General features: G+C 43.1%; 1 protein-coding gene across 2 annotated transcripts; it reads right to left on the reverse strand.

Annotated features, from left to right (window-relative positions):
• Positions 1–1,481: 1,481 nt before the first annotated feature.
• On the reverse strand, positions 1,482–18,957 carry CDV3 (CDV3 homolog). 2 transcript variants are annotated; one of them, XM_049776005.1, is made up of 5 exons: positions 18,665–18,932; positions 18,227–18,303; positions 10,999–11,153; positions 5,341–5,500; positions 1,482–3,455 (listed from the first exon to the last, which is right to left on the reverse strand). In XM_049776005.1, the coding sequence occupies exons 1-5, from the start codon at positions 18,905–18,907 to the stop codon at positions 3,449–3,451; spliced, it is 642 nt and encodes a 213-aa protein (XP_049631962.1). In that variant the 5' UTR covers positions 18,908–18,932; the 3' UTR covers positions 1,482–3,448. The 2 variants fall into 2 exon arrangements, with proteins under 2 accessions (XP_049631962.1, XP_049631963.1); XM_049776006.1 differs by lacking the exon at positions 1,482–3,455 and adding an exon at positions 3,510–3,917 and having other exon boundaries at positions 18,665–18,957.
• Between the last annotated feature and the right edge of the window lie 6,632 nt (positions 18,958–25,589).

Below are 25,589 nucleotides of genomic sequence, written 5' to 3' on the forward strand. Positions count from 1 at the left end.
AATAGTAAACACTTAAATAGTCTCATGATTTAAACTGTCATTACCAAAATTACCAAAAATGACTTGAAACATAATCTAGAAATTTAAGGACTATAATTCAAACTAAATTCTTAAATTTAAAATTATTGCTCTGATAGCACAGCAGTAGGGTGTTTACTTTGCATGCAGCTGATCTGGGATGGATCTGGGTTCGATTCCTAACATCCCATATGGTCCCTGAGCCTGCCAGGAGTAACTCCTGAGCGCTGCTGGGTGTGGCCCAAAAACAAAACAAAAATAAAATAAAATGATTGCTCACTTAAGAAACTTAAAATTTGTCCCCTTCTGTTGGTTTTCTGGCCACACATCCAATAGTTCTAGGCACTATAGGGAGATCAAATTCCATTCTCATGTACACAAAGCATGTACTCAGACATAAGGTTCTCTTTCCAGGCCCAAGTTTTTGTTTTTTGGCTTTCGAGCCCAAAGCTTTCTATGCTCAGAAACCACTCCAGGCAGGCTTGGAGGACCTTAAGAGATGCCGGGAATTGAACCTGGGTGGCTGCAAAGCAAACACCCTACCTGCTTTGGCTATGGCTCCAGCCCCAAGCACCTAGTTTTTTTGTGTGTGTGGTTTTTGGGTCACACCCGGCAGTGCTCAGAAATTGCCCCTGGCAGGCACGGGGGACCATATGGGACGCCGGGATTCGAACCGATGACCTTCTGCATGAAAGGTAAACGCCTTACCTCCATGCTCTCTCTCCAGTCCCAAGCCCCTAGTTTTTTAAGGAACTCTTTAGTGTACAGAGTAGAGATTATCAATTCCATGTCTTGACATGACTTAAGATACCAAAATTTCTTTTGGTTTTGGGGCCACACCCAGCAATGCTCAGGGCTTACTCCTGGTTCTGCACTCAGGGATCACCCCTGGTGGCGACTGGGGTTAACATATGGGTTACTGGGGATCAAATCCAGGTTTGCTGCTTGCAAGCTTGACAAGCACCCCTACCCATTGTGCTATCATCCCAGCCCCCCAAACTAATAGAATTGAATTAAGACATCAAAAACAAAAATACTAAAAGCCCTACACTTTCTTTGCAGGTATCTATCAATTGGGGCACTGTGAAAACAAAATTCACTCCTAAGATAAAGGCAGATTCCTTCTCCTTCAACAAAAAAGATGCTGTGCCATCTTCAAAGAGGTTAAGGGTTAAACAAATAAACAAAACCTATCAGGGAAGCAAGAGAGGCAGTGCAGGGAAGGTCTCTTTTCTTGCATACAATAAATCCCTATTCCACTCCTGGCACTGTACATGGCCCCCTGAATGTTCAGCAGTTGGGTGTGGTTCCCCCCAAACAACCCTAAACTAAAAACTAATGTTATCAGAGCTCAGTGGTAGAACCATTTCCCCTGTATGTGTGAAGAACTGGGCTCAAGCTTCCAGTCACTGGCAAATACAAACATTACCACCCAAAAAAGGAAAATGCATTACACTTTCAAAATCCATATATTTAATTTTTATTGAATTTGTTAATGTTACAGAGTTCTTGCACTGCCAAACCATGCCTGAGAATTCAAAGAAAGAAATGGTACAATGGACAGCCTCATCATCCACCCATCATACAGTATATTAAAACTTGATTTCATGTGCATTTTGGTAATTTCACAATCTTTTAAAAAGTTTTAACAAGAGTTGTAATTTAAAATCTCCTGCAGGCTTTCATATTTCTAGTACACTATGCCATTAAATAAAACTTCCACATATTCATCTCAGTTCATTTCTCAGTAACATAACCTTCCCCCCCAAATTTTACTAGAAAATAAAATGGCATAATTTCTGGGGAAAAGGTGGTTCAAGGTTCAAAAGATTACTTAAGATTTTTGGTTCCCAAATAAAGCCATCAGTTTAAATCAAGTCCCTTGTATTGTTTTGCTTTTTCTTTTTTCTTTCTTTTTTTCCATTAATCATCCCAACCTTTCACTGGCTGGTTCAGCTAGCTCCCCACCCAAATCATTCAGAAGACATTCTTTCTATCACCTCAAAACCAACAGAATTGCCAGAAAACAGTTGGCAGGTCCCGTCAGGAGATGCTGTGACCCTCCCAGAAGTTCCATTCCCATAGTAATACTTTAATAAAAACATAACTCCTTTAGGAAAAGGCTCATTTTAAAGGGTAATTTTACTCATTTGCTTCACTCTCATCAGTAGCTAGTCTGCAACTCCTGCATTTGGCAAAGACATTTTTAGAGAAATACAGACTCTGCATCGTGGTCGCACACCACTCTGAATATTTCTATTGCATCGAAGATACAAAACTAGGGCATTACCATCCTATCTTGAAGTTAAGAAACTTGGGTAATCATGAGCCACTTCTTTAAGACTATTCTTTTAGGATTATTTAAGCTGTAATTTTAAGTTGGATATTTTAAATTGTCATTATTAAAAACGGAAGTGTTTTTGATCACCCAATTTTCACCCCTGACTTCCCAAATGAGCAGCGTAAGACTCACCGAAAGGTGGGGTAACAACTAGACTGGGACAATCACTGCATCTATATAATGTTCAATACTTTAATGAACATTCCTATTTTAATGTTCATTAAAAAATGGGCACATGTGTATCTGGAATCTTGTCAAAGATCATGCAAGATCTGAAAAACTTAAAATGGGTTTTAGGTGAAATTCTGCTCCCATGGCTTTGAATTTATAAGGACAAGTGAGTGAATCCCTTGGCCTAAGTAGAAACCAGACTCTTCCCTACTGCAGTTTACTGCACAATTTAGACCTGATTCAAGGAGGCTTAGCAGCACCTGAAATAGAGCCTCCTGCACCCAATGCCTTGACATCTGACAGCAAAAGCATTTTGGTTCCTCTCTAGGGATTGGCAAATTCACAAGACATTTCGCAATTCTAATGTATATTTCAGTTTAACCAAGCAATATGCTCTGTCAAAGGCTTACTCCAAGTCAAAGCGAAAAAGGCCTTAATGTGGAACACAGAAAAAGCACTATCCAAATAAAAAAGAAATGACTAAAAGAAACAAAATTATTCCCTCCCCCAGCCCCTTTCCCACTCGGGGAACCCAAGTTTGGTTGAATTTGTGGTTACCTCAGAATATAACTCAAAGTTTAAATTAGAAATCACAGCCCTACACAGATTATCTGAACATTTTCAGTTCTTTTGAGCGGCATGTTTCAGTAAGTCTAACACAGCCATAGCCCACTACAGAGAATATTCCTTAAGGGTGGGGCACAGGACAGGTTAATTAAGGTCACTTAAATCTTCATCTTTTACAGCAGATCAGAACCCAGATGGCTGACTTTCTGCAGGATTTCAATAGGAATCCAGTAGAGCTGGTTTCAAGTTTCACGACACTTAATAGCAGTAACCTTCTTATCCAGAAGTGGTGATCCACATGAAGTCCACAATGAGTGCAGCAAATCTGAGGTAGTCAACCCTTACGAAGGCTCAGTATCTGAACATAAAAAGATTTTGAAATGACCACTGGCTGCAGTTTAGTGGGGGTTTTTTTGTATTTGTAAAGTAAATATAAAAGAACACTGCTGAATCTAGTCCACACTTTATGTAACAGAAAAAAACTTCCCCTAAATCCAATACATAAAGATGGTTGTGACACTTCAGATTTCCATAGTGCAATAGGGTTGATCACTTATATCGAGTGGACTGCATCAGTGGCTGTAGATCCAGCAGATTAGATGATGAATGGCTGTTCGCAGTAGCTAGCTGTAGTCTAGTTACCTTAGATGGGTTAGCAAAGACCATTTCTTAATTGTATTGTGTGTGGCTGCTTTTCTGATTTTCAAGCACAGCATACTGGTTGTCTAGCTGAAGCTTAGCCACCTGGTTTTTTGAAACCTCATCTCTACCTCTATTTTTGTGTTTTACTACTTCAAAGCTCTTCTCCATTTCTTTATCCCTAAGGGAAAAGAAATGTAATCAGTAAATATTTCTAGGAGGTAGTTTTTGAAAATAATCGAGTTAAAAAATGCTACCCTTTAGAAGAAAGGAGGAAAAACTGGCAGATGAAATCCTACTAAAACCACCTTTAAGGCTTCGATCAAGCAGGAAAAACAGTATACTGTACCAAAACCCTGGAAATTCTATTTTCTGTGGGAGCACATATCTATTGAATACAACAAAGTCTTACTCTTTCATTATTCGGTGATTGCTTGTCACTTCTAAATTAGATCACATGGTGACCAATGTGCTTCCTTAAAGGCCTCTTACTTTTGCAGGGCAGAGCAGAGGATCAAATTCAAACAGGAGGTTTAAATTCAAGCCAATGGTGTTTTCAGAAAGGCAGAACAAGGGGCCAGAGCAGTGGTGCAGTGGTAGGGCATTTGCCTTGTAAGCGGCTGACCTAGGATGAACCTCGGTTTGATCTACCGGCATCCCATATGGTCCCCCAAGCCTGGAGCGATTTCTGGGCGCATAGCCAAGAGTAATCCCTGAGCATCACCAGGTGTGGCCCAAAAACCAAAGACCAAAAGGGGTGGGGGGCAGAACATCTGTGAATATCTTTAAAAAAATCTCTCCTTAGGGCAGATCTATAGTTAGGTACAGTAGGTAAGATGCATTCTTTGCAAGCAGCAGATCTGAGTTCAATTACTGGCACCCCTAGCACACCAGAGCAATTCCTGTGTGCAGATAGGAATAACCCCTGAGCACTGCCAGGTGAAGCCTAAAATCAAACAAAAATACAAAAATTTTCCATCTGATGTAATTTATATTTTTCCCATTTTATTTATTTAATCTCCCTAAATAAGATGGATTTGCCATATATGAACATTTAAGCTGATAAAATAAGATTCTAATTATCAGATGGAGCGATAGCACAGCAGGTAGTTTTGCCTTGCACACAGCCGACCCAGGTTCAATTCTCAGCATCCCATATAACATGTTCCCAAGCCTGCCAGGAGTGATTTCTGAATACAAAGCCAGGAGTAATACTGAGCATCACAGGGTGTAAGCCAAAAAAAATGAAATAAGCTAATAAATGCCAATATCGTTCTTATATCTACTCATATTAACTGGGACAATAATATTGCTCTATGTCCTAAGAAATATAATTAAGAATGCTTAACTAAGGAAGCTTAACTAAGTGAGAACAGGGTATATGAGAAACAAATGCTAATATTTATCTTTGGTAATTCCATCCTCACTTCCCTTTCCAAGGCAAACTCCTGCAACCCTAATTGTCAGCTGACAATGACAGCCCAGGTTTTTCCAGAAGGAACAAGTAAACATATACTCAAGTCTCCACTATGAGTTTTCTTATCTCCTACAACCTAGTCTGGTAAAGGGACAAGGTTCCAAAAAAAATACAATAGAGTACTTACTTCCGGCTTTCTACATGCTTGGCAGTGGACTGCAGGGATGGGAATTGTGTATCGCTATAAATTTCTGGTGGTCCTTGTGGCGTTTTCCTTGTTGTGGTTAACCTGGCCCCAGGTGGTCTATACACACCACTAGTCATCGCCGGTTCTGGAGTTTCTGTAACTGAAAGTTCATACAGCAATTTAGAGACCAATTCAAACACCTGGCATTTAATGAACAAATTCTGCTTTTTTGTTTACTGAACAATTGACACCACCCCACTCCCCACATGCAAAATCACACACAAAAGCAATTAATACTTGGAATCTTGGACAACAAAAAGAGTCTTGAAAATATAAATGTTGGGCCCGGAGAGATAGCACAGTGGCGTTTGCCTTGCAAGCAGCCGATCCAGGACCAAAGGTGGTTGGTTCGAATCCCGGTGTCCCATATGGTCCCCCATGCCTGCCAGGAGCTATTTCTGAGCAGACAGTCAGGAGTAACACCCCCTGAGCAATGCCGGGTGTGGCCCAAAAACCAAAAAAAAAGAAAAGAAAAGAAAAGAAAATATAAATGTTATTTCCTATAGTCTTTAACTGCCTCTACCATGTATAATTTGAATTATACACATGTAAATGAAGTCAGTAATTCAACCCATGTTACGTGAAGCAATCTTCTAGATGTGAAAGAGTTTCAAAAATCTCCCCCTGGGGCAGGAGTAATAGCACAGCGGTAGGGAGTTTGCCTTGTACGTGACCAACCCAGGTCTGACCTGGGTTCTATTCCCAGCACCCCATATGATCCCCAAGCCTGCCAGGGGTGATTTCTGAGCAAGGAGCCAGAAGTAACCCCTGAGCAGCGATGGGTGTGACCCAAACAAACAAAAGTCTCCCCCATTAGTTTTGTTTTTTTTAGGCGCCACACCCAGCGGTGCTCAGGGATCATTTCTTGTGGACTCAGGAAAATATATGAACTTGGAATTGGCAGTATTCAGGCACATGCCCTACCTACCTACTATGGATCAGGGCCCAGGAATTGTCTTTTAAAGCCAACCTTTATGGCTCAGAGAAATAGTAAAAGGGTTAAGGCACCTGTCTCGCATTTCATTGACCCTAGTTTGAATCCTATCACCATATATAATCCTGAATACAAAAAGAAACAAAACACAATAATACTGTTTGTAGAGTGGCTAAGGTTAGAAAAAAGGTGACACATCAAGGCGTCAGTAGGGAATACATGTTAGAGCTATCTTGCTTCACAAAAAAAAGTAAATAAGGGGCCGGGCGGTGGCGCTCGAGGTAAGGTGCCTGCCTTACCTGCGCTAGCCTAGGAGACGGACCGCGGTTCGATCCCCCGGCGTCCCATATGGTCCCCCAAGCCAGGAGCGACTTCTGAGCGCATAGCCAGGAGTAACCCCTGAGCGTCACCGGGTGTGGCCCAAAAACCAAAAAAAAAAAAAAAAAAAAAAAAAAAGTAAATAAAAAAGATAGATGCTATGCCAATAAAATAGGGGGTTAATATAAAAATGAAGAAAAGGAATCACATATGTATAGAAGTGGAAGGGGTTAATAATAATGATATTATCAATACAGAGTCTGAAAGGGTTCATTAATGAAGTGAAAACTGAGCAAAAGTCCGATAAATAAACAAGCTAAATTTGGTCCAGCAATTGTCTAAATAAATAGCTATTTACTAAAACCCAAGCACACATTATGGTGTGTAATCTATAGATAATTTTGAAATGCAACAGAACATAGAAATTTAAAAATATAAAAACATGGCCCTCAAAATCTGAATCTACTAGCCACCTATTTTTACATAAAGAGAATTACCAGGGGCCAGAGAGATAGCGAGGAGGTAGAGTGTTTGCCTTGCATGCAGAAGGACAGTAGTTTGAATACCGGCATCCCATATGGGATCCCCGAGCCTGCCAGGAGTGATTTCTGAGCAGCCTGCCAGGAGCGATTTCTGAGCGTAGAGCCAGGAGTAACCCCTGAACACCGCTGGTGTGGCTCAAAATCCAACCAATCAACAATTTTTTTTTTTTGGTTTTTGGGCCACACCCGGCGATGCTCAGGGGTTACTCCTGGTTGTCTGCTCAGAAATAGCTCCTGGCAGGGCAAGCATGAGGGACCATATGGGACACTGGGATTCGAACCAACCACCTTTGGTCCTGGATCAGCTGCTTGCAAGGCAAACGCCGCTGTGCTATCTCTCCAGGCCCCTAAAGTTTTTTTTTTTTAAAGGAGAGAATTACCAATTTAAAAAAATTGCGCCTATCTAGGGGCAGACTGAGCAAGGTACATAGAGGCCTGAGCAACATCACATCCTCAAATTCTGAATGTAGTGGCCAAGAATCACTCCATGCCTTCTGGCCACTGCTTAGAAAGTCCCAAAAACTGTAGCATGTACTCTGATTAGATGGAACACCGATGGAAACTCACAGATAGCAAAGGGATAAGATCTGCCATATTTCAAAAGATTACCAGTGGGGGCCAGAGTACAGCAGGTAGGATGCCTTGCCTTGCATGCAGCGAACTTGGCTTTGTTGCCTGATGTCCTATGTAGTCCTGAGTCTGCCAGGAGCAATCCCAGAGCACAGAACCTGTAGTAACCTGTGAGTACCACCAGGTGTGACCCAAACACTCCATCCCAAAATATCACCTGGCTTGCTATGTTGTGAACAGAGCTTATCTAAAAGAATAGGGCTTCCAGATAGATAGGACAACAGGCTGAATGCTTGCATTACATGCAGCTGATTTAGGTGGATCCCCAGCATCCCACATGGTTCCCAAATCAAGAGCAAGGAATAAACCTCTCACAAAGTTAGGCGTTGCCCAAAGAAAAACAAACAAAAGAACAAAATAACTAGGACTATAATCAGAAAAAGACATACCCTATTAATTCATATAAACATAATAACCCTGGCTTGTTCTTTACTGTCCCTTGAATGTATTTTCTCACTTGTTTCCATGTAATTGCTGCTGTTTTTTTCTCACCTGGGAAAACTCTACCATCTCATATAACATCTAAATAAATCTCCCCTCCTCAGTAATTTTTTTTTTGGTTTTTGGGTCACAACTGGTGGCGCTTAGGGGTTACTCCTGGTTCTGCACTCAGAAATCGCTCCTGGCAAGCACAGGGGACCATATGGGATGCTGGGATTTATTTGAACCACTGACCGTCCTGGATTGGCTGCATCAAGGCAAACGCCTTACCGCTGTGCTATCTCTCTGGCCCCTGTCTAAGTAAATTTCATTCAACAAAAACTACATTGCAGGGTTGAAAACAGAGTAATAAGGGTTGCCTAGCATGCAGCCAACTCAGACTTAATCTGGCATCCCATATGGTCTCCTAAACAAGGCCAAGAGTTAATTCCAGGAGTAATTCCTGAGCACCAACTGGGTGGCCCCTGGCCAAAAGCAGTGCTTCTCAAACTGTCTTCATTCTTCTCTTAAAGAAATCTTTTATTAGGATATGATGGGTGATTGGAAGAAAAGTTCTGGGCAACTCCCAGTAGTGCTCAAGGCTATTCTTTTTTTTTTTTTTTTTTTTTGATTTTTGAGTCACACCTAGCAGCGCTCAGAGGTTACTACTGGCTCTACACTCAGAAAATGCTCCTGGCAGGCTCAGGGGATGCCAGTATTCGAACCACCGTCCTTCAGTCCTTCTGCATGCAAGGTAAACACCCTACCTCCAAGCTAAATCTTCGGCCCAAGCTATTCTTGATGCTTGTTAATCATCAAAGTGATCAAATAGCAATGTGGGTTTGATAAAACCTAGGTTTTCTGTAAGTAAAGCAAATGCTCAGTCCAGAGTTAACTCCCCAGCCCGCAGGCTGTTTGCGGCCCTCCGTACAACATTTTGTGGCCCTGCCCTAGAGGAATCTTTTTGTTTTGTTTCGTTTTCGTTGTTTGGGTCACAGCCCCCAATGTTCAAGGCTTACTACTGACTTTGCACTCAAGGATCACCCCGACTTTGCCTCCTGCGGCCCCCAGGTAAACTGAGTTTGAGACCCCTGCTAAGGAATGCTTTTAGGCTGGAAAGATAGCACAGCAGCTGATCCAGGACCTAAGGTGGTTGGTTCGAATCCCGGTGTCCCCTTGCCTGCCAGGAGCTATTTCTGAGCAGAGTCAGGAGTAACCCCTGAGCACTGCTGGGTGTGGCCCCAAAACAAAACAACAACAACAACAACAAATATATATATATATATATATATATATATATATATATATATATATATACACACACACACACACACACACACACACACACACATATAACAATGTAACAAATGAAAAACTCTGGTATTACAATTCTCTTTCTTTTTTTTGGGGGGGGGGAAGGGGACCATATCCGGCAGTGCTCAGGGATCATATGGGATGCTGGGGATTGAACCCAGGTGGGCCATGTAAAGACAAATGCCCTACCCACTGTGCTATTGCTCCAGCCCCAGACATCACAATTTTCCTTTTTCAAAATGTTAGTCCTAAGTGGTTTAAAAGAAATAATTTGGGAAAGAAACTCTTTTTATTTGTTTGTTTTTGGTCCACACAAGGCAGCTCTCAGGGGTTACTCCTGGCTCTGCACTCAGAAATCAGTCCTGGCAGGCTTGGGGGACCATTTGGAATGCCGGGATTGTGCAAGGCAAACCTCCTACGGAGGTGCTATCACTCCGGCCCCTAGAGAAGAAACTCTTAAAGCTACTTCCTACCTAGTTCTCCCATTTTTTTTTTTTTTTGGTTTTTGGGTCACACCCGGCAGTGCTCTGGGGTTACTCCAGGTTCAACGCTCAGAAATAGCTCCTGGCAGGCTCGGGGGATCATATGGGATATACCTGCCAGAACCTATTTCTGAGCATAGATCCAGGAGTAACTCCTGAGCACTGCCAGGTGTGACCCAAAAACCAAAAAAAAAAAAAAAAAAAAAAGAAATTTTTAGGTCTTTTGGTTAATTACCACTGCCCCCCACACTAATAATTACATATTTGGCTATCTGGTAGACTAGAACCATTATTGATCAAAGCTGCCCATCAACACTTTCAATTCCCGTAGGAGTGATGAAATCTGTCATTCTGAAAATTAATGCTTTAAGAGAATAAAACAGGAAATAGAATAAAAAATATGTTAACATAGGACCGGAGGGATAGCACAGCGGTAGGGCGTTTGCCTTGCACGTGGCAGATTCAGGTTGGACCTGCTGTGATCGCCTGGCATCCCATATGGTCCCTCTAGCCAGGAGAGATTTCTGAGCGCATAGCCAAGTCCCTGAGTTAACCGATGTGGCCCAAAACCCAAAAATAAATAAATAAATAAATAAATAAATAAATAATAACACATAGGTAATAAAAAGCTATATATTATATTGATATTTTAAGTATATATACCTTAATTTTAGTTATCAAATACTAAAATGCTTAAATATTAAAAAATGTTAAATTCGTCTACATATAAATTTAAGCAGCCAACATAAAAAAGCATATACCAGTTTTTCAAAATTCTATTAATTAGAAAATAAGCTTCTTAAAAACACTATCCTGCCCACACATGCTCCTCCCCACAAGCAAGACTTGTGAAATTTTAACTTTATAGTTATGTAGCTATATATACCTACACAGCTTTATGAAATAGATGTTTATATATATACACCTAAACATCTTTATAAAAATAAGTACTGATTACCTATTACTGGAGTAGGAGGTGCTTGTACAGGAGCTGTTTTATTCCAAGGACCTGAAGATTTTTCTACACCACTGCCACCGCCACCGCCACCGCCTCCTTCTTCCCAATTATCACCGGGATCTTCTCTTTTTTCATTATCATCTTCCTCTTTTTCACTGTTGGAAGAAGTGATTTCAATTACAGAAACACCAAGAAAATTGTTGGTCCAAATCTACATGACCAGAGAAGTCACCTCATTTTCCATGAGTGATTTTTTGTGTCTTCAACTCATTATCCTCCTTCACCTTTTCCCTCTTTTCAAACATAGCTGGTGTACCTAAAATTCTTTCCCTGGCTTTCCATTCAGGTATTTATTTTTTACTGCGCCTAGAAATAGTACAGAAGATAAGGCACATGCCAACTGACCCCCTGAGCATCAGGAGTGATTCCCGAATGCAGAGTCAAGAGTAACCCTACATACATGTGGACCAAAAAAAGATATTTCTCCTCTTGCTACTACAGCCAAACTATATACAAATAACTCTCCCCATGCTTAATCATGTGATTATCACAGTTGCTTTTGACTTCTGTCACAAAGAAATGTAAGAGTGCTTTACTTCCATTTCTTTTAAAATATTAAATCTCATGGTTTCCACTGAAGGTGATTCCAGAATTGAGGCCTAAATTGTGATCAGAAAGGTAAAGAGGGAACAAACATCAATTTGTATTTACAGCAGGCCATAGTCAGAGGGGAAAAATACTGGACAATGTGGGAAAAGAAAAAAAAAGACAGTGTCCAAGTCTCTTTTCAGTTTCCCTTCAAAATCTCTGCAGCCATTTAAAATAGCAAGTCAGATAGTACAGAAGTTACAAAGACAAGTGCCTCCCACAATTTTAGCACTTTATTAGAGCAAAAGAAAATATAATTTTTATATAGCTATTTTTATATTTATCAAATGTCCTAATAGTAGTTTTTCTAGTTCACTACAAAGTTAAAGGAATTGTAACTTGGGCCTAAACACATGGCTCAATAGCAGGACCCATATTTTGCACAATATGAGGTCCTGAGCATACACACCCAGAGAGTAGAACTGTTTTAATTACTGCATAACATTTTCTTATCTCCATATTCCAGAAAACATCTTATGTTGAAATAGTTACTTTCCACTGGAGAAAATAATGCTTAAATTTGGTGTCAGGCCCAATAACATCAGTTAAATTGCACTTTAAAACCATACCAAATATTATAAACCATCATCGCTATGCAAAAATGCAATGACTCAAATGAGTTAACTCTTAGGCGCCACTATTGTTGGGATAGTGTATAATAATTCTAGAAAGTAATTTACTTAACACATATCTATTTTGCAAAGTAGCATTCTACCCACTTTTCAAAGATCAACCACACACTAAGAGGGCATACTATATATAGGAAGAGGCTGATAAATCATCAAGTCATTTAAGTACTTTCTCTTCCTAGGACTGAACGTGGCCCCAGAACAGAAAACAAGAAAATTGAATATGCTATCCTTTTACCTCTAAGAGACATGAGTATCCTAATTCCTATTCTCAACACTTAAGCAACAGGCCTTTCCACTGGTTTGACATTAGTATACAACCACTGTTAAGAACAGTAAAATGGAGACAAGTAGCATGATAAACTATATCCACAGCTTTCACTGCTTTCCACCCAAAGATGATTGTTTTGTTTTTAGGCTACACCTGACAAAATGTCCAGGGATAATGTAGTATGAGGAACTGAACCTGCAGGCCCCCCATGCAAAACACACTCCAGTCCTTTAAGAGATCTTCCTCGTCCTCAAAGGTTTTATTTGCTTTCTTGATTCACACCAGGTGATGCTTATGGGTCATCACTAGCAAAATCTAGTAACAAACCAGATTCTGCAACTTTATGCTGTTTCTGTCTCCAGTAAGTCCCCAAGATTTCTTGACCCCTTTCATGGAAGAATGACTGACTTTTTATTCCCTGTGCTCCACAACACCCTACAAATCACTGAAATATCAGCTATTGGATAGCAGAGCATGAATTATTTTACAGTAAACAAAACAGAGTAATGTAAGGCACATAACTGTCATATTAGTATCTGCTATAATGAATCTATCCTGGATGCAGCCGTTATTTCCCTTTTCCAAATACAATTTAACCAGCTCTAACAGATTATTTAGATTTCCTTAAAAGCTTTATAGAAAAGTACTATTGAAACATAATAAAAGCTTAAGATTTAATAACTTCAGATATAGTGGTATCTTCCTTTCAAAAATCAATTTGGGGGGCTGAAACAGTAGTGTAGCAAGTAGATAGGGCATTTGCTTTGCATATAGTCAACCAGGATGGATTCCTGGGATCCCATATGGCCCAGTCCCTTGAGCACTGGGGGTGGCTCAAAAACCAAACCAAACCCCAAAAACAAAAGTGGCCAATAAGTCCTACTCAACCAATAACCAATAATTTCTCTACGATCTACACGGCTTCCTTTCACAACAATCTATAAATATTACCTTTAATAAAATGTTTACTTGAATTTTACAAAATCTGACAAGCCCTTAAAAATATTAGCAGAATAAAATTTTAATAGTATTTAATTCCTAATTTTGTTGATAAATGTGATAAATAGTCCAAGATTCAGATGCTAGTCTACTTTAAGAACGAAAATGAGGGGGCCGGGAAGGTGGCGCTAGAGGTAAGGTGTCTGCCTTGCAAGCCCTAGGGTAGGACGGACCGCGGTTCGATCCCCCGGCGTCCCATATGGTTCCCCCAAGCCAGAGGTGATTTCTGAGCGCATAGCCAGGAGTAACCCCTGAGCATCAAACGGGTGTGGCCCAAAAACCAAAAAAAAAAGAACGAAAATGAGAGCAGGAGAGATAGCATGGAGGTAAGGCATGCAGTGATTAGGTGATTCCATGCAGTGATTAGGTGATTCGAATCCCTGAGCCTGCCAGGGGCGATTTCTGAGCATAGCACCAGGAGTAACCCCTGAGCACTGCTGGGTGTGACCCAAAAACAAACAAACAAACAAACAAAAAAGCACAGTCGTAAGTATGCTTTGCACGGGCTAACACAGGACGGACACCAAGGAGAGACTGGAGCAACTCTGAGCACAGAGCCAGGAGTAACGCCTGAGCACTGCCAAACCAAACAAAAAACAAAAAAACAAAAAAACCCTCAAAAGTTTTTCTATGAGGAGCATTTTACATACTTTTTCAAAGCAAAATACTGGAGTAAAAGCTTTTTCCCCTAAATGGTCCACCTCTTAAGTTTCAATTTCTCTTGTGCCATTTTTGTGATAGTAAGGTTCTTTCAGAGAAAAAGATCACAAATTAATTTGATGTGCCTCCAAATACTACCCTCCTCAAATTTTGGTGCTACAAACCAGGTGATTGATAAATATTAGAGAAATTCTTGAGTTAGTTACCTGTCATTTCTAATACATTAAACAAATCATTAATATCAACCAAGTGGACATTTAAAAAATTTTGGAGAGGACTGGAGTGATAGCTCAGTGATAGTAAACGACCACCCAGGTTCAATCCCTGGCATACCATGTGGTCTCCTGAACCCACCAGGAATGATATCTGAGTGCAGAGCCAAGAGTTACCTGTGATCATCAGATGAGCCCATAAACAAACAAAAACGTTGAAGGAGGGTCACAAAATAACCCAGAAGAGTTTAAATTTTAAAAAAGAACATTCTTCATGGTTTCTGCGTGCAGAGCCAGGAGGCCCAAAAACAAAATAAACAAAATAAAAGCACCCCAAAGTAAAGTGACTTACCCAAAGTCATGCAAAAGCACAGAGCTAAAGTTTTATCATTCTCCAGAGACCATGTTGTTGCAACATTCTCCACTCCACTCTTTCAATATGTGTTACCTACTTTCCACATATAAAGACCAAATTGTCTTTCCTTGGTAACTCACTACCTCATTTTGTTTCACCATTACAAATATTTAAGACAAAGATCACATTCAGGTTGTTAAGTAAAAATTTTGGTCAGTTTACTAAACTTCTGCTTCCTACTATCAACTCTTCTTGTTTCCAAGTTCTGCCCTTTAGCAAACGATTTGGGGGTAGTGGGGTAGGACTGGGTTTGTTGGTCTATAGCTGGTACTCAGGCTTACTCCTGGATCTATGATCTGGGATCATTCTGAAGGCAGGGGACCATATGAGTTGCCAAGGATCAAACCTGGGTCAGCCATGTGCAAGATAAGTGCCCTGCCCTGGCTTTTTGGCCCTCAGCAAATGATTTTTGAAGGCAAAGGAAATACATAGCCCATATTCCATAAATAAAAATCCTCTAAACAAACTTCCTAAACAAAAGATGGTTGTAAAAGAGCAATGGGTAGATACTAACAAAAAAAAAAAAGTCTTGCGGGGCGGAGAGATAACATGGAGCTTAGTAAGGCATTTGCCTTTTTATGTAGAAGGTCATTGGTTCAAATCCCAGCACCCGTATGGTCCCCCATGCCTGCCAGGAGCGATTTCTGAGCGTGGAGCCAGGAATAACCCCTGAGCACTGCTGAGTGTGACCCAAGCCCCACCCCCCCCCCCAAAAAAAAAAAGGTCTCGAAGTCAAACAAAATTTAAAACTCATTCTCAATGTAGTCCTGGAGGCCACCTGAGCACTACGGTTAGGTCCAGATAGCAGGGTCCACATAGGAGCTTCATATCCTTGGGCCCTAAGAATAAACTTGCCCAGTGCATGATCTCAGAATTGCTGGGAGAGGCACCCTGGGACTCTTGAACACACTCTAAGAGGCCCCAAAACAAACAAAAAATAAAATTACAAAACCCCATTTACTTATGTCCTATGATAAAAGTGAGAGATGTGTGTCAAGAAAACATTTAGAAAACTAAAATAATACTGAATATAAAAATGGAATGCATATTGAAGGATAAATTTTAAAAGGTACAAACAGATTATCACCCATAATATAACAAAATCAATTCCTGGTATTGAATTGTATTGGTATTAAGTGAAATTGAAACCTTTTCCCTCAGAAAGCTACTACTCTAGATAGCACAGCGGTAAGGCATTTGCCTTGCAGGCTGCTGACCTGGGACAGAACCGGGTTGGATCCCTGGCATCCCATAGGGTCCCCAGAGCCTGCCAGGGGCGATTTCTGAGCACAGAGCGGAGAGTCAACCCTGAGCACTGGTGAGTTTGTCCCAAAAACCAAAAAAAAAAAAAAAAGTAATACTTTTGTTCATTAAATTCAGCATTACCAAACACTACTTTACTATTCTTCTTCAAAATCTGTAATCTAGGGCCTGCACACAGAAAGGTTGATGAAGGGCCTCCTTTCCTCTAATAAAAGAACAGAGAAACGCCATACAGAAGAAAAACTGCCCTACACCTTTCCTCTTTAAAATTATTTGAAATAAGAAGCCAAATAGCAGCTGGGAATTTTTTTTCTATTTCTTGGGCCACACACGGTAACGCTCAGGGGTTACTCCTGGCTAAGTGCTCAGAAATCACTCCTGGCTTGGGGGGACCATATGGGACGCCGGGGGATCGAACCAAAATCTGTCCTGGATCAGCCGCATGCAAGGCAAACGCCCTACCACTGCTCTATCACTCTGGTCCAGTAATAGCTGGGAATTTAATTTATCCTATTTCTACTTAACACTACTATAAAAGCTATTTCGAGCCACATTTCCTAGGTTTCCCACTATCAAACAGGTTTCATTATGCTTAAGTTTATGAAACATAAAAGAACCCAGAGTACTAAGAAAAAAATTAACCCTGGTTTTTAAGTAGGTGGTTGAGATCACAATTATCAGAGAAACCAATTTTTTTCTATAAAGAAAAATGGCCTTCACTGTGCCACATGCTCTGTGGCAAAAAAAAAAAAAAAAAGCAAACAGAAAAATAATTCTCAGTAATCATTTTTTAAACTGGGAATAAGGGTTTTTAGTTTTAAACCAATAAAATCATGTTCACTTGATGTTCACTACTTTACAAACCCCTCAAACCTTGACACTGGTATAGATTTAAACCTCAACCCAGGCCCTTTGCCTGGTCTGTATTGTGAATTGGGGGACATAAAAACAAACAAACAAAATAAAAACAAGAAAAATAAACTCATTACCAAATGAACTTGATAAATATGCTAATTTTAAATCTTATAAACAAAACCTTTCCATTTACAAAATTTACTGCTTTCTCTTTTTGGAAGCCACTTGTAGTAGTGCTCAGAGGACCATGGGTGCCCAGGATCAAACTATGCGAGGAAAGAACCCTACCTGCTGAACTACTCTCCAGTCCCAGATTTTCTTGACTACAAAAATACTGGGCCAGGGCCCGGAGAGCTAGCACAGCGGCGTTCGCCTTGCAAGCAGCCGATCCAGGACCAAGGTGGCTGGTTCGAATTCCGGTGTCCCACATGGTCCCCCATGCCTGCCAGGAGCTATTTCTGAGCAGACAGCCAGGAGTAACCCCTGAGCATCATTGGGTGTGGCCCAAAAACAAAACAAAACAAAAAAAATACTGGGCCGGAGTGACAGCACAACATAGTGGTAGGGCATTTGCCCTGCATACTGCTGACCGAGATGGACGAGGGTTCGTCCCCGGTATCCCATATGGTCCCGAGAGACTGCCAGGAGTGATTTCTGAGAGCAGAGCCAGGAGTTATCCGTAAGCTGTGTGTGGTCCCAAAACAAACAAACAAACAAACAAAAAAAGGCAAAACCTAAGACTATGAATCCTCCTACAAAATTCTAGGAAAATAAATTTGTATAGTTAGCATTACCCAGGCAGGATGAGGGCAATTACTACAAAGGCGTCAGAAGGGGCCTATCTTCAATACCACCAATGCTGTTTCTTGATTCTGGTGCTAACCTGTGTTACACTAGGCTGACTACAATGGGTGCATGTCTGTATTGAAGTCTCTATCAATTACAAACAAAATTATTGGCGAAGACCTGGAAAAGCACATTATTTAAATAAATAAAAAAAAAAAAAAACTAAGTTCATCCTAACCCTCAAAAGTGAAAAAAAAAAAAAAAAAGTAAACTAGGAAATCCTCTTGAATGGTTTCCTAAAGGCCCGTCCATGCCTGGAATGTGGTAGGTTTCACAGGACTTTGGGCATGACAGCCCCCTCCAGTGCAGATAGAGAATGCCATGATAAAGCCTTAAAGTCTCTGGAAGGCAAAAGGCTACACACATACACCCCCATGATGCAGGGGGAACTTGCGAGAAAACCCACACTCTGCAACCAGACCATCCGTACCTTATCTGCATTGCCTGAACTCGGAGGCCGCTGTAGTCCACCTCCTTCTGCTCGAAGTCTTTCCATTCGTCTTCATCCTGGAAAAAGGGAGGGATGACACTCGGATCAATCCATCAGGGGCTTAAGTATCAGTTAAGACGAAGACATGAGGGCCAGGGCAGAAGTCGGGAGCACGGGAGGGGCCCTCCTCGTGTTCTGGTCCCAAAAGCCCTTTGCATGACAGTGCCAGGCCCCGCGATCTCGCAGTCAATCAATCCCTTCCACAGGTCCCTGCACCGGGGAAGGTGCAAATAAATGAGCACGACCGATCCCAATCCTTGGGGACACACAGACACACACTGTCGAGGGAAGAAATGTGCATCCCCCCCCCCCCCGCAGCACCCGGTGCCCAGGCGGCGTCACGTGACCCCGCCCGGCCCGGCCCGGCCGGTGCCTCACCTTGGTCGCGGCCTTGCCGGCGGCCCCGAGGCCCGCGGCCCCCGCCGAGCCGGCCCCGCCGCCGTCGCCCTGCCGGGAGCCCGCGCCCGCCCCGCCGCCGCCGCCCGCCGCGCCGCCGCCGCTCCCGCCGGCGCCGCCCGCCGAGCCCGCGGCGCTCGCCGCCCGGCCGCTCCGCTCCTTCTTCTTCTTCTTGTCCCTCTTGGCGAAGAAGTTGTCCAGGCTGCGCTCCTCCGTCTCGGCCATGGCCGCGGCTGGCCCGGATGGGTGGGGCCGGCGGCTCCGAGGTCGGCTCGGGTCGGGCCGGGCCGGGCCGGGCCGCGCCGGGAGACTGGCTGGACGGACGGACGGACGCACGCGGACGCGGGCGCGGCGACGCCTCGGCCCCGCGGGGGTCGCTCGGCAGGCGGCTCCGCCCCCCTCCCCGCGCGCGGGCCCGAGGTGGTACGCTCCGCCAAGGACCTCGCGCGCCGAGGCCGCTTCGCCCCGCAGTCGCAGTCCGAAGCGCGGGACGGGAGCCGCACGCCCGAAGCTCCGGCGGTAGCGCTGGCAGCGCGGCGGCGCCGGCGGAAGAGCGCACGCGCGCGCGCTCGCGCAGGCGCAAAAGGGAGGAGCGAAGGCAGGGGAGGGCGGGCCACCCGAAGCCGCCCCCCCCCCCCGAGGCAGCGCCTGCGCCTGCGCTGCGCCTGCGTGCTCAGCGGCGTCTGCCTCGGTAGGCGCGCCCTGGGGAGGTGGGTAGGAGACGGCGGAGGCGGGGCCGACCGGCGGACCAATCAGGAGCCAGAACGACGTGCTTAAGCGACAATCCCCGCCCCCGGATGGGGCGGGACCTTGCCGGTGGGGGCGGGGACACCGGTGTCGGTTCAATGAGTGACGTATTTCTTTCTTCAGCTCCCATTGGCTGAGGGTATAGGATGGAGGGCGGGCTTTTAGAAGGCGGGAGGGGGGGGTGACTCGGCGCCGAGGCGGCTGGGCGCTGTCTGTGCGCATGCGCGGGGTACACGTGTGTTAGCTCGAATGGAGCCAGCTGTGGCCTGGTAGCATTTGGTACTTCAAATGAAGCGGAAAAGCTCAGTGTTAAAATGATGATCGAACCTCCGGGTCTGCTCTTTTTGTGTTTCCACTTTCTCTGATCAGGACACTACTTAAAATTTTTTTCATCCTACAAGACACGATTGGCTAAGCAAAGAGGAGTAGCTTTGAAGTTTCTATCGCATTTACTAAATTAAATTGTCTTACTAAATGACTCAGTTCATGTTGGTTCAGGGACAGATAGACGGGGATTGGTTTTGCCTAATTAGATAAGCTAAAAATATCTGAACATTTAAGTTTTTCGTATGGAAAATGGGGATATTAGCCTCTGGCAAAGAGTGGAGAACATGTTCTTGATTCACTGTCCCATTCATTGGAAGTGCTTTTTTTTTTTTTTTTTTTTTGGTTTTTGGGCCACACCCTGTGACGCTCAGGGGTTACTCCTGGCTATTCGCTCAGAAGTTGCTCCTGGCTTCTTGGGGGACCATATGGGACGCCGGGGGATCGAACCTCGGTCCGTCCTAGGCTAGCGCAGGCAAGGCAGGCACCTTACCTCCAGCGCCACCGCCCGGCCCCAGGCTTTACATCCCCTGGGCACAAGATAAATTGTGTTTTTGTTTGTTTAATTTGAGTACGGTCCCTGCCTTGGACAATGACTGCTGTTTATGATTAGGGTTCTTTTTATTTATTTATTTATTTATTTATTTATTTTTGGATTTTGGGCCACACCCGGTGATGCTCAGGGGTTATTCCTGGCTCTGCATTCAGAAATCGCTCCTGCCTTGGGGGACCATCTGGGATGCCGGGGATCAAACCGAGGTCCCTCCTGGGCAGCCGAGTGCAAGGCAAACGCCTTACTGCTGTGCTATCATCGCTCAGGCCCCATGATTAGTGTTTTTTGTTTTTACTCTCTGATAGGAGTAGGTAGAATAAAATAGCATACCATGAAATCAATTGGAGATTGTAAAAATCTATGTATACTCTGGATTTTCAATTTTAGTACTCTTTGGACCTTGAGAATGAAATGAAGGCCAGAGAGATGGTACAGAGATTAGAATGCTTGCTTTGCATGCTTCTAAGCCTTATTAGGTCTCTGACACCTAAGCAGTCCCCCAGCACCACAGGATATGCCAAAGTACACATCATCACCCCAAAAAGAGTGAGTATCTAGTTTTTTGCATTGTAGTTGGTGATTCTATGTGGCCTCTGTAATATTTTAAAACTGTTTCAAGTGTCCAGAGAAATATAGCACACTCTGTAGGAGGCTAGTTTTGCACTCTGCTGACATGGGTTCAACCTTCAGCATCATCAGTCTTTCAGGAATGATCTCTGAATGTAAAGCCAGGAGTAAGCCCTGAGCACATCTGGGTGTGTCCCCAAAATCAAAAATAAAACCTTGTTTGAATGGGCAGGGGCCATAGTACAGATGGTAGGGCTTTTTGCCTTGTATGAGGCAGACCAGGATTTGATCTCTGGCACCCAGTATGGTCTCTAGACCCTGTCAGGAGTGATTTCTGAGCACAGAGCCAGGAGTAAACCCTGTGCACTGCCAATGTGGCCTCCCAAAAACCAAAAACTTTTAAAATAAATGTATGGAAGGTGCCAGAGAAATAGCACAGTTGTAGCCCCTTGCCTTGCATGCTGCTGCCAACCAATTTTGATCCCCAGTGCTCCATCCAACAACTACCAGGATTAATCCCTGAGCACAAAACCAAAGGCAGTACCCCTGAGCACTGCCAGATGTAGCCTTCCAAACAAAATTATAGGATTCAGAGGAATTGTACAGGGGTTAATGCCTTTCCCTAGCATGTTAATGTCTAAATTCAATCTCCAGAACCCCATATGGACTTTGAGCACTACCAGGAATAATCCCCAACCACAGAGCCAGAAGTTAACCCTAATCACCAGTGGTTGTGTCCCTGAATCAAAAAAATTATTTTACAGGAGCGGGAGCGGTGGTGCAAATGGTGGGGCATTTGCCTTAGACGTGCTAACCAAGGATGGACCAATCCTAGGGGACCGATCCTGGGGGACGTTTGATCCCCCAGCGTCCCAGGTGGTCCCCCAAACCAGGAGCGATTTCTGAGCCCATAGCCAGGAGTAACCCCTGAGCGTCACAGGGTGTGGCCCAAACAACAAAACAAAATTCTTTTATAATTTACTGCCAGTAAATGTTTAATATCTATGCTTATTTTAAATACTTTATATGCCCAGGATCACATAAAAATTTCTGGTGCAAAATGGGCTGGAGATGGTAGGGTGTTTTCCTTGTAAGCAGCGGACCCAGGACTGATGGTGGTTCAAATCCCAGCATCCCATATGGTTCCCTGAGCCTGACAGGAGTGATTTCTGATTACAGAGCCAGGAGTAACACATGAGGGACACCGGGTGTGGCCCAAAAGCAAACAAATAAACAAAAGGGCTGGAGATTGTGGGTGAGAAAAGTTGAAGCCCTGGTCTAATATAAGGCATTAAATGTTCCAATTCTGGTTCAAGGAACAGAGGAGCGATGTCACAACCTTTGAGGAAATGACTCAGCCTTGTTAGGAGCCTGTGGGTAGATCAGATGGACTGATTTGGTCTTTTCCCTTAGTTTCCCTACTAAAAGTTACCATTCCTGATTGGGAAATAGCACAAAGAGCAGAAATACTTTTTTTTTTTTTTTTTTAGGAATACTTGCTTTGAATATGGGATGCCCAGGTGGCCCCCTGAGCACAGAGCCAGAAGTAGACCCTGAATACACTGTAGGGTGTATTTCCCCAAACAAAAGTCACCTCCATCCCCACCTTCATTACCATTAAAGAATTAAATTCAACATATGATGATATTAAGAACCTAGCCTTGGCCAACAAGTTTACATGCTATGACATAAGTATAAAGAGCCCCCTACCACTGAGTATGGTACCTAGGTAACATCCTTCTGTGACACCATTCTGTGATGTGGGCCCAGTTCAATACTACAATCTCCCTCATCTCTGAGCAAGTTCCTTTTTCTTCCTTCTCTTCTCACCTGCCTTCATTTCATTCTTCCATCATGTGTGAAGTAAAAATTTTAGCTCTATTGCACAGTTAACAAACTTATTTGACCTACTGCATTCTTTTTAGAAAAAAAAATCACTGAGAACCTCCTGGAAATCTACCTTTAAGTGAACAGAAAAGAGTCTTCCTACCCTCCCAATTTTACCTTCATGTTACTGTTAGCTACTATATACCCTGTGGATCATTCCAGCATCCCACAGGAGCAGAGATGTGCTATATTCTAAATAAATATGCAGTTATGGTCTTTAGTAACTTTTTTGGAGCTTCCTACTGATTATGTTCAGGGGTTTCTCCTGGCTTTGTGCTCAGGAATCATTCTTAGTGATACTGGCGAATCATATGGGCCCCTGGGGTCATATGGGCCCCAGGTCAGCTTCATTGTAAGGCAAGTGCCCTACTTGCTGTGCTATGACTCTGGCCCCAATTTTGTCTATTTTTTTAAGGTTCACATTAACACATCAGTGTCCTGAAGGAATTAATGACTTGCAAAGATGCAAAGAAAGAGCAAATGGCAAACAGTAAAATTTTCCACCACATTTTTCACTGACTGACGGATGCTCCAGAATTTGATCATGGGTAAGAAATTCAAGTCTGGGGCCAGAGAGATAGCATGGAGGTAAGATGTTTGCCTCGCATGCAGAAGATCAGTGGTTCTAATCCCGGCATCCCCTATGGTCACCTGTGCCTGCCAGGAGCAATTTTTGAGTGTAGAGCCAAGAGTAACTTCTGAGTGCTGCCCAAAATCCAAAAAATCCAAAAAAAAAAAAAAAAAGAAAGAAAGAAATTCAGGTCTTGAGTTGGGCTATTTTTGCCCCCTTTTTGGGAGGGGGTACATCTGGCAATATATGGGAGTTACTGTTGGCTCTGTGCTCAGAAATTACTCTTTGCAGGCTCAGGGACTCATATGGGATGGTGGAGATCAAACTTGTGTTGGCTGCATGCGAGGCAAGTGCCCTGCCCACTATGATATCACTCTAGCCCCATTTTTTGCATATTTTGCATCAAGAAGATCAGGCTTGATCTTCTTGATCTACCAGGTATACCTTAAAGAGATCCCTGAGCATGTAACTGGGAGTAGTCCTTTGAGAATCACAGGTGTGTTCCCCCCTGCTCCCCCCCAAAATTCAGGTCAAGCCGGTAGAGTAACCAGTGTCATTGTGGTTGGTAATCTATAGTACATTTTCTTCTCCATTAAACTTTTCCTTTCCTGTGAATCCTCTCTCCTAAAACCAACAACATATTTCTTCCACTGCTCCTTTTAATTCTCCCTGGCCACCCTCTTTCAGATTGGTTACATAGAGCTTTGAATCTTACCATCACCAACCTCTTCTTTTTTTTTTTTTTTTTGGTTTTTGGGCCACACCCGGTAACGCTCAGGGGTTACTCCTGGCTATGCGCTCAGAAGTTGCTCCTGGCTTGGGGGACCATATGGGACGCCAGGGGATCGAACCGTGGTCCGTCCAAGGCTAGCGCGGGCAAGGCAGGCACCTTATCTCTTGCGCCACCGCCCGGCCCCACCAACCTCTTCTTTGTCATTCCACTCTCATCTCAGATTTTCTTGCATTTTACTTTTTTTTTTTTTTGCAACTTGCTCTTGATGAAATTGTCTTCCAGTCTACCATCCAGCATTTTGACCTGCCCATCTTTAAAGCAATACATACCTTCACTTGGCCTTGCTAGATGGAAAGTTGAATAGTGGCGAAGATTCAGACCACTTTCAGTATTGTTTCTAAGATTTCTTATGTTGTCTGAAGAGAAAAAATTTCTCTTCTAAAATGAGTCTTCTAAATGATACATTCCAAAGTTTATCTTTTAGCTTTTCTCAACAAGGCCCTCTGAGAGCCAATATTGCATGAGCTCCAGAACTCACAGAGGGCAACTGGATGCTCCACTGTTCCTGGGTTCTTTTCTACTGAGGGATTTGTTCCAAGTTCCATTCTGCTACGTAAGCTGGAAATTCTGTACATGCTCAACTCAAAGGAATGTAGTTCATGCTGGCCAAATAGCTCAACAGGAAATGGGTTGCAACTTTTCATTTGTGGCTTTTTAATTTGTGACTTTCTCTCAACTATAATGCAAACAATACAACTGCCTGAGCTTTTTCAAGTGGGTAACAACTATTTTTAGGTCCCCCTCTCAGGGTACCTCTGCTGACTCGTCCTATAGACATTTTAACATCCTGACCTTTAAAGACCCACAGACAAAATCTGACCTGATCTTTCATATTTTCTTGGTATTTAGATGATTTTTTTCTGTTTAGCCCATTTAATCATTAACTCATTCATTTATATAAGACATTTGTTTAGGAGCTGAATTGATAGTATGAAGGATAGGGCATTTGCCTTGCACACAGACACTCAAGTTCAATTTCCGGTATTCTTTTTGTTTTGTTTTGTTTTTTCAGGCCACACTCGTTTGATGCTCAGGGGTTACTCCTGGCTAAGTGCTCAGAAATTGCCCCTGGCTTGGGGGACTATATGGGATGCCGGGGGATCGAACCACGGTCACGATCTTTCCTTGGCTAGTGCTTGCAAGGCAGACACCTTACCTCTAGCACCACCTCGCCGGCCCCTAATTTCCAGTATTCTACCCTTTCTGAGCACCACTAGAAGTAATTCCTGAGTATGAGCCACACCCAACAAGGCTCAGGTTACTCTGAGACAAATCCAAAGCCAAGTAAAAGACAGGAAAAAAAAGACATTCATTTAGCAAGCAAAGTCTTATATATTTCTTATTATATGTCAGGTCCTTTGATAAGAATAAAGGATGCAAATATAGACCTGCCCTCACAGAACTTACTATATACCCAAAATACATAATATGTCATCTATCTATCTATCTATCTATCTATCTATCT

This window comes from Suncus etruscus, chromosome 6 (genome assembly GCF_024139225.1).
Source record: "Suncus etruscus isolate mSunEtr1 chromosome 6, mSunEtr1.pri.cur, whole genome shotgun sequence".
NCBI lineage: Eukaryota > Metazoa > Chordata > Mammalia > Eulipotyphla > Soricidae > Suncus > Suncus etruscus.

Coding starts and splice junctions, on each gene's coding strand:
- CDV3 (XM_049776006.1), bottom strand. CDS start 18,907: ATGGCCGAGACGGAGGAGCGCAGCCTGGACAACTTCTTCGCCAAGAGG. Junction 18,304..18,664: donor CCGGCAAGGCCGCGACCAAG/GTGAGGCACCGG, acceptor CCCTTTTTCCAG/GATGAAGACGAATGGAAAGA. Junction 11,154..18,226: donor GTTCAGGCAATGCAGATAAG/GTACGGATGGTC, acceptor TTCTTCCAACAG/TGAAAAAGAGGAAGATGATA.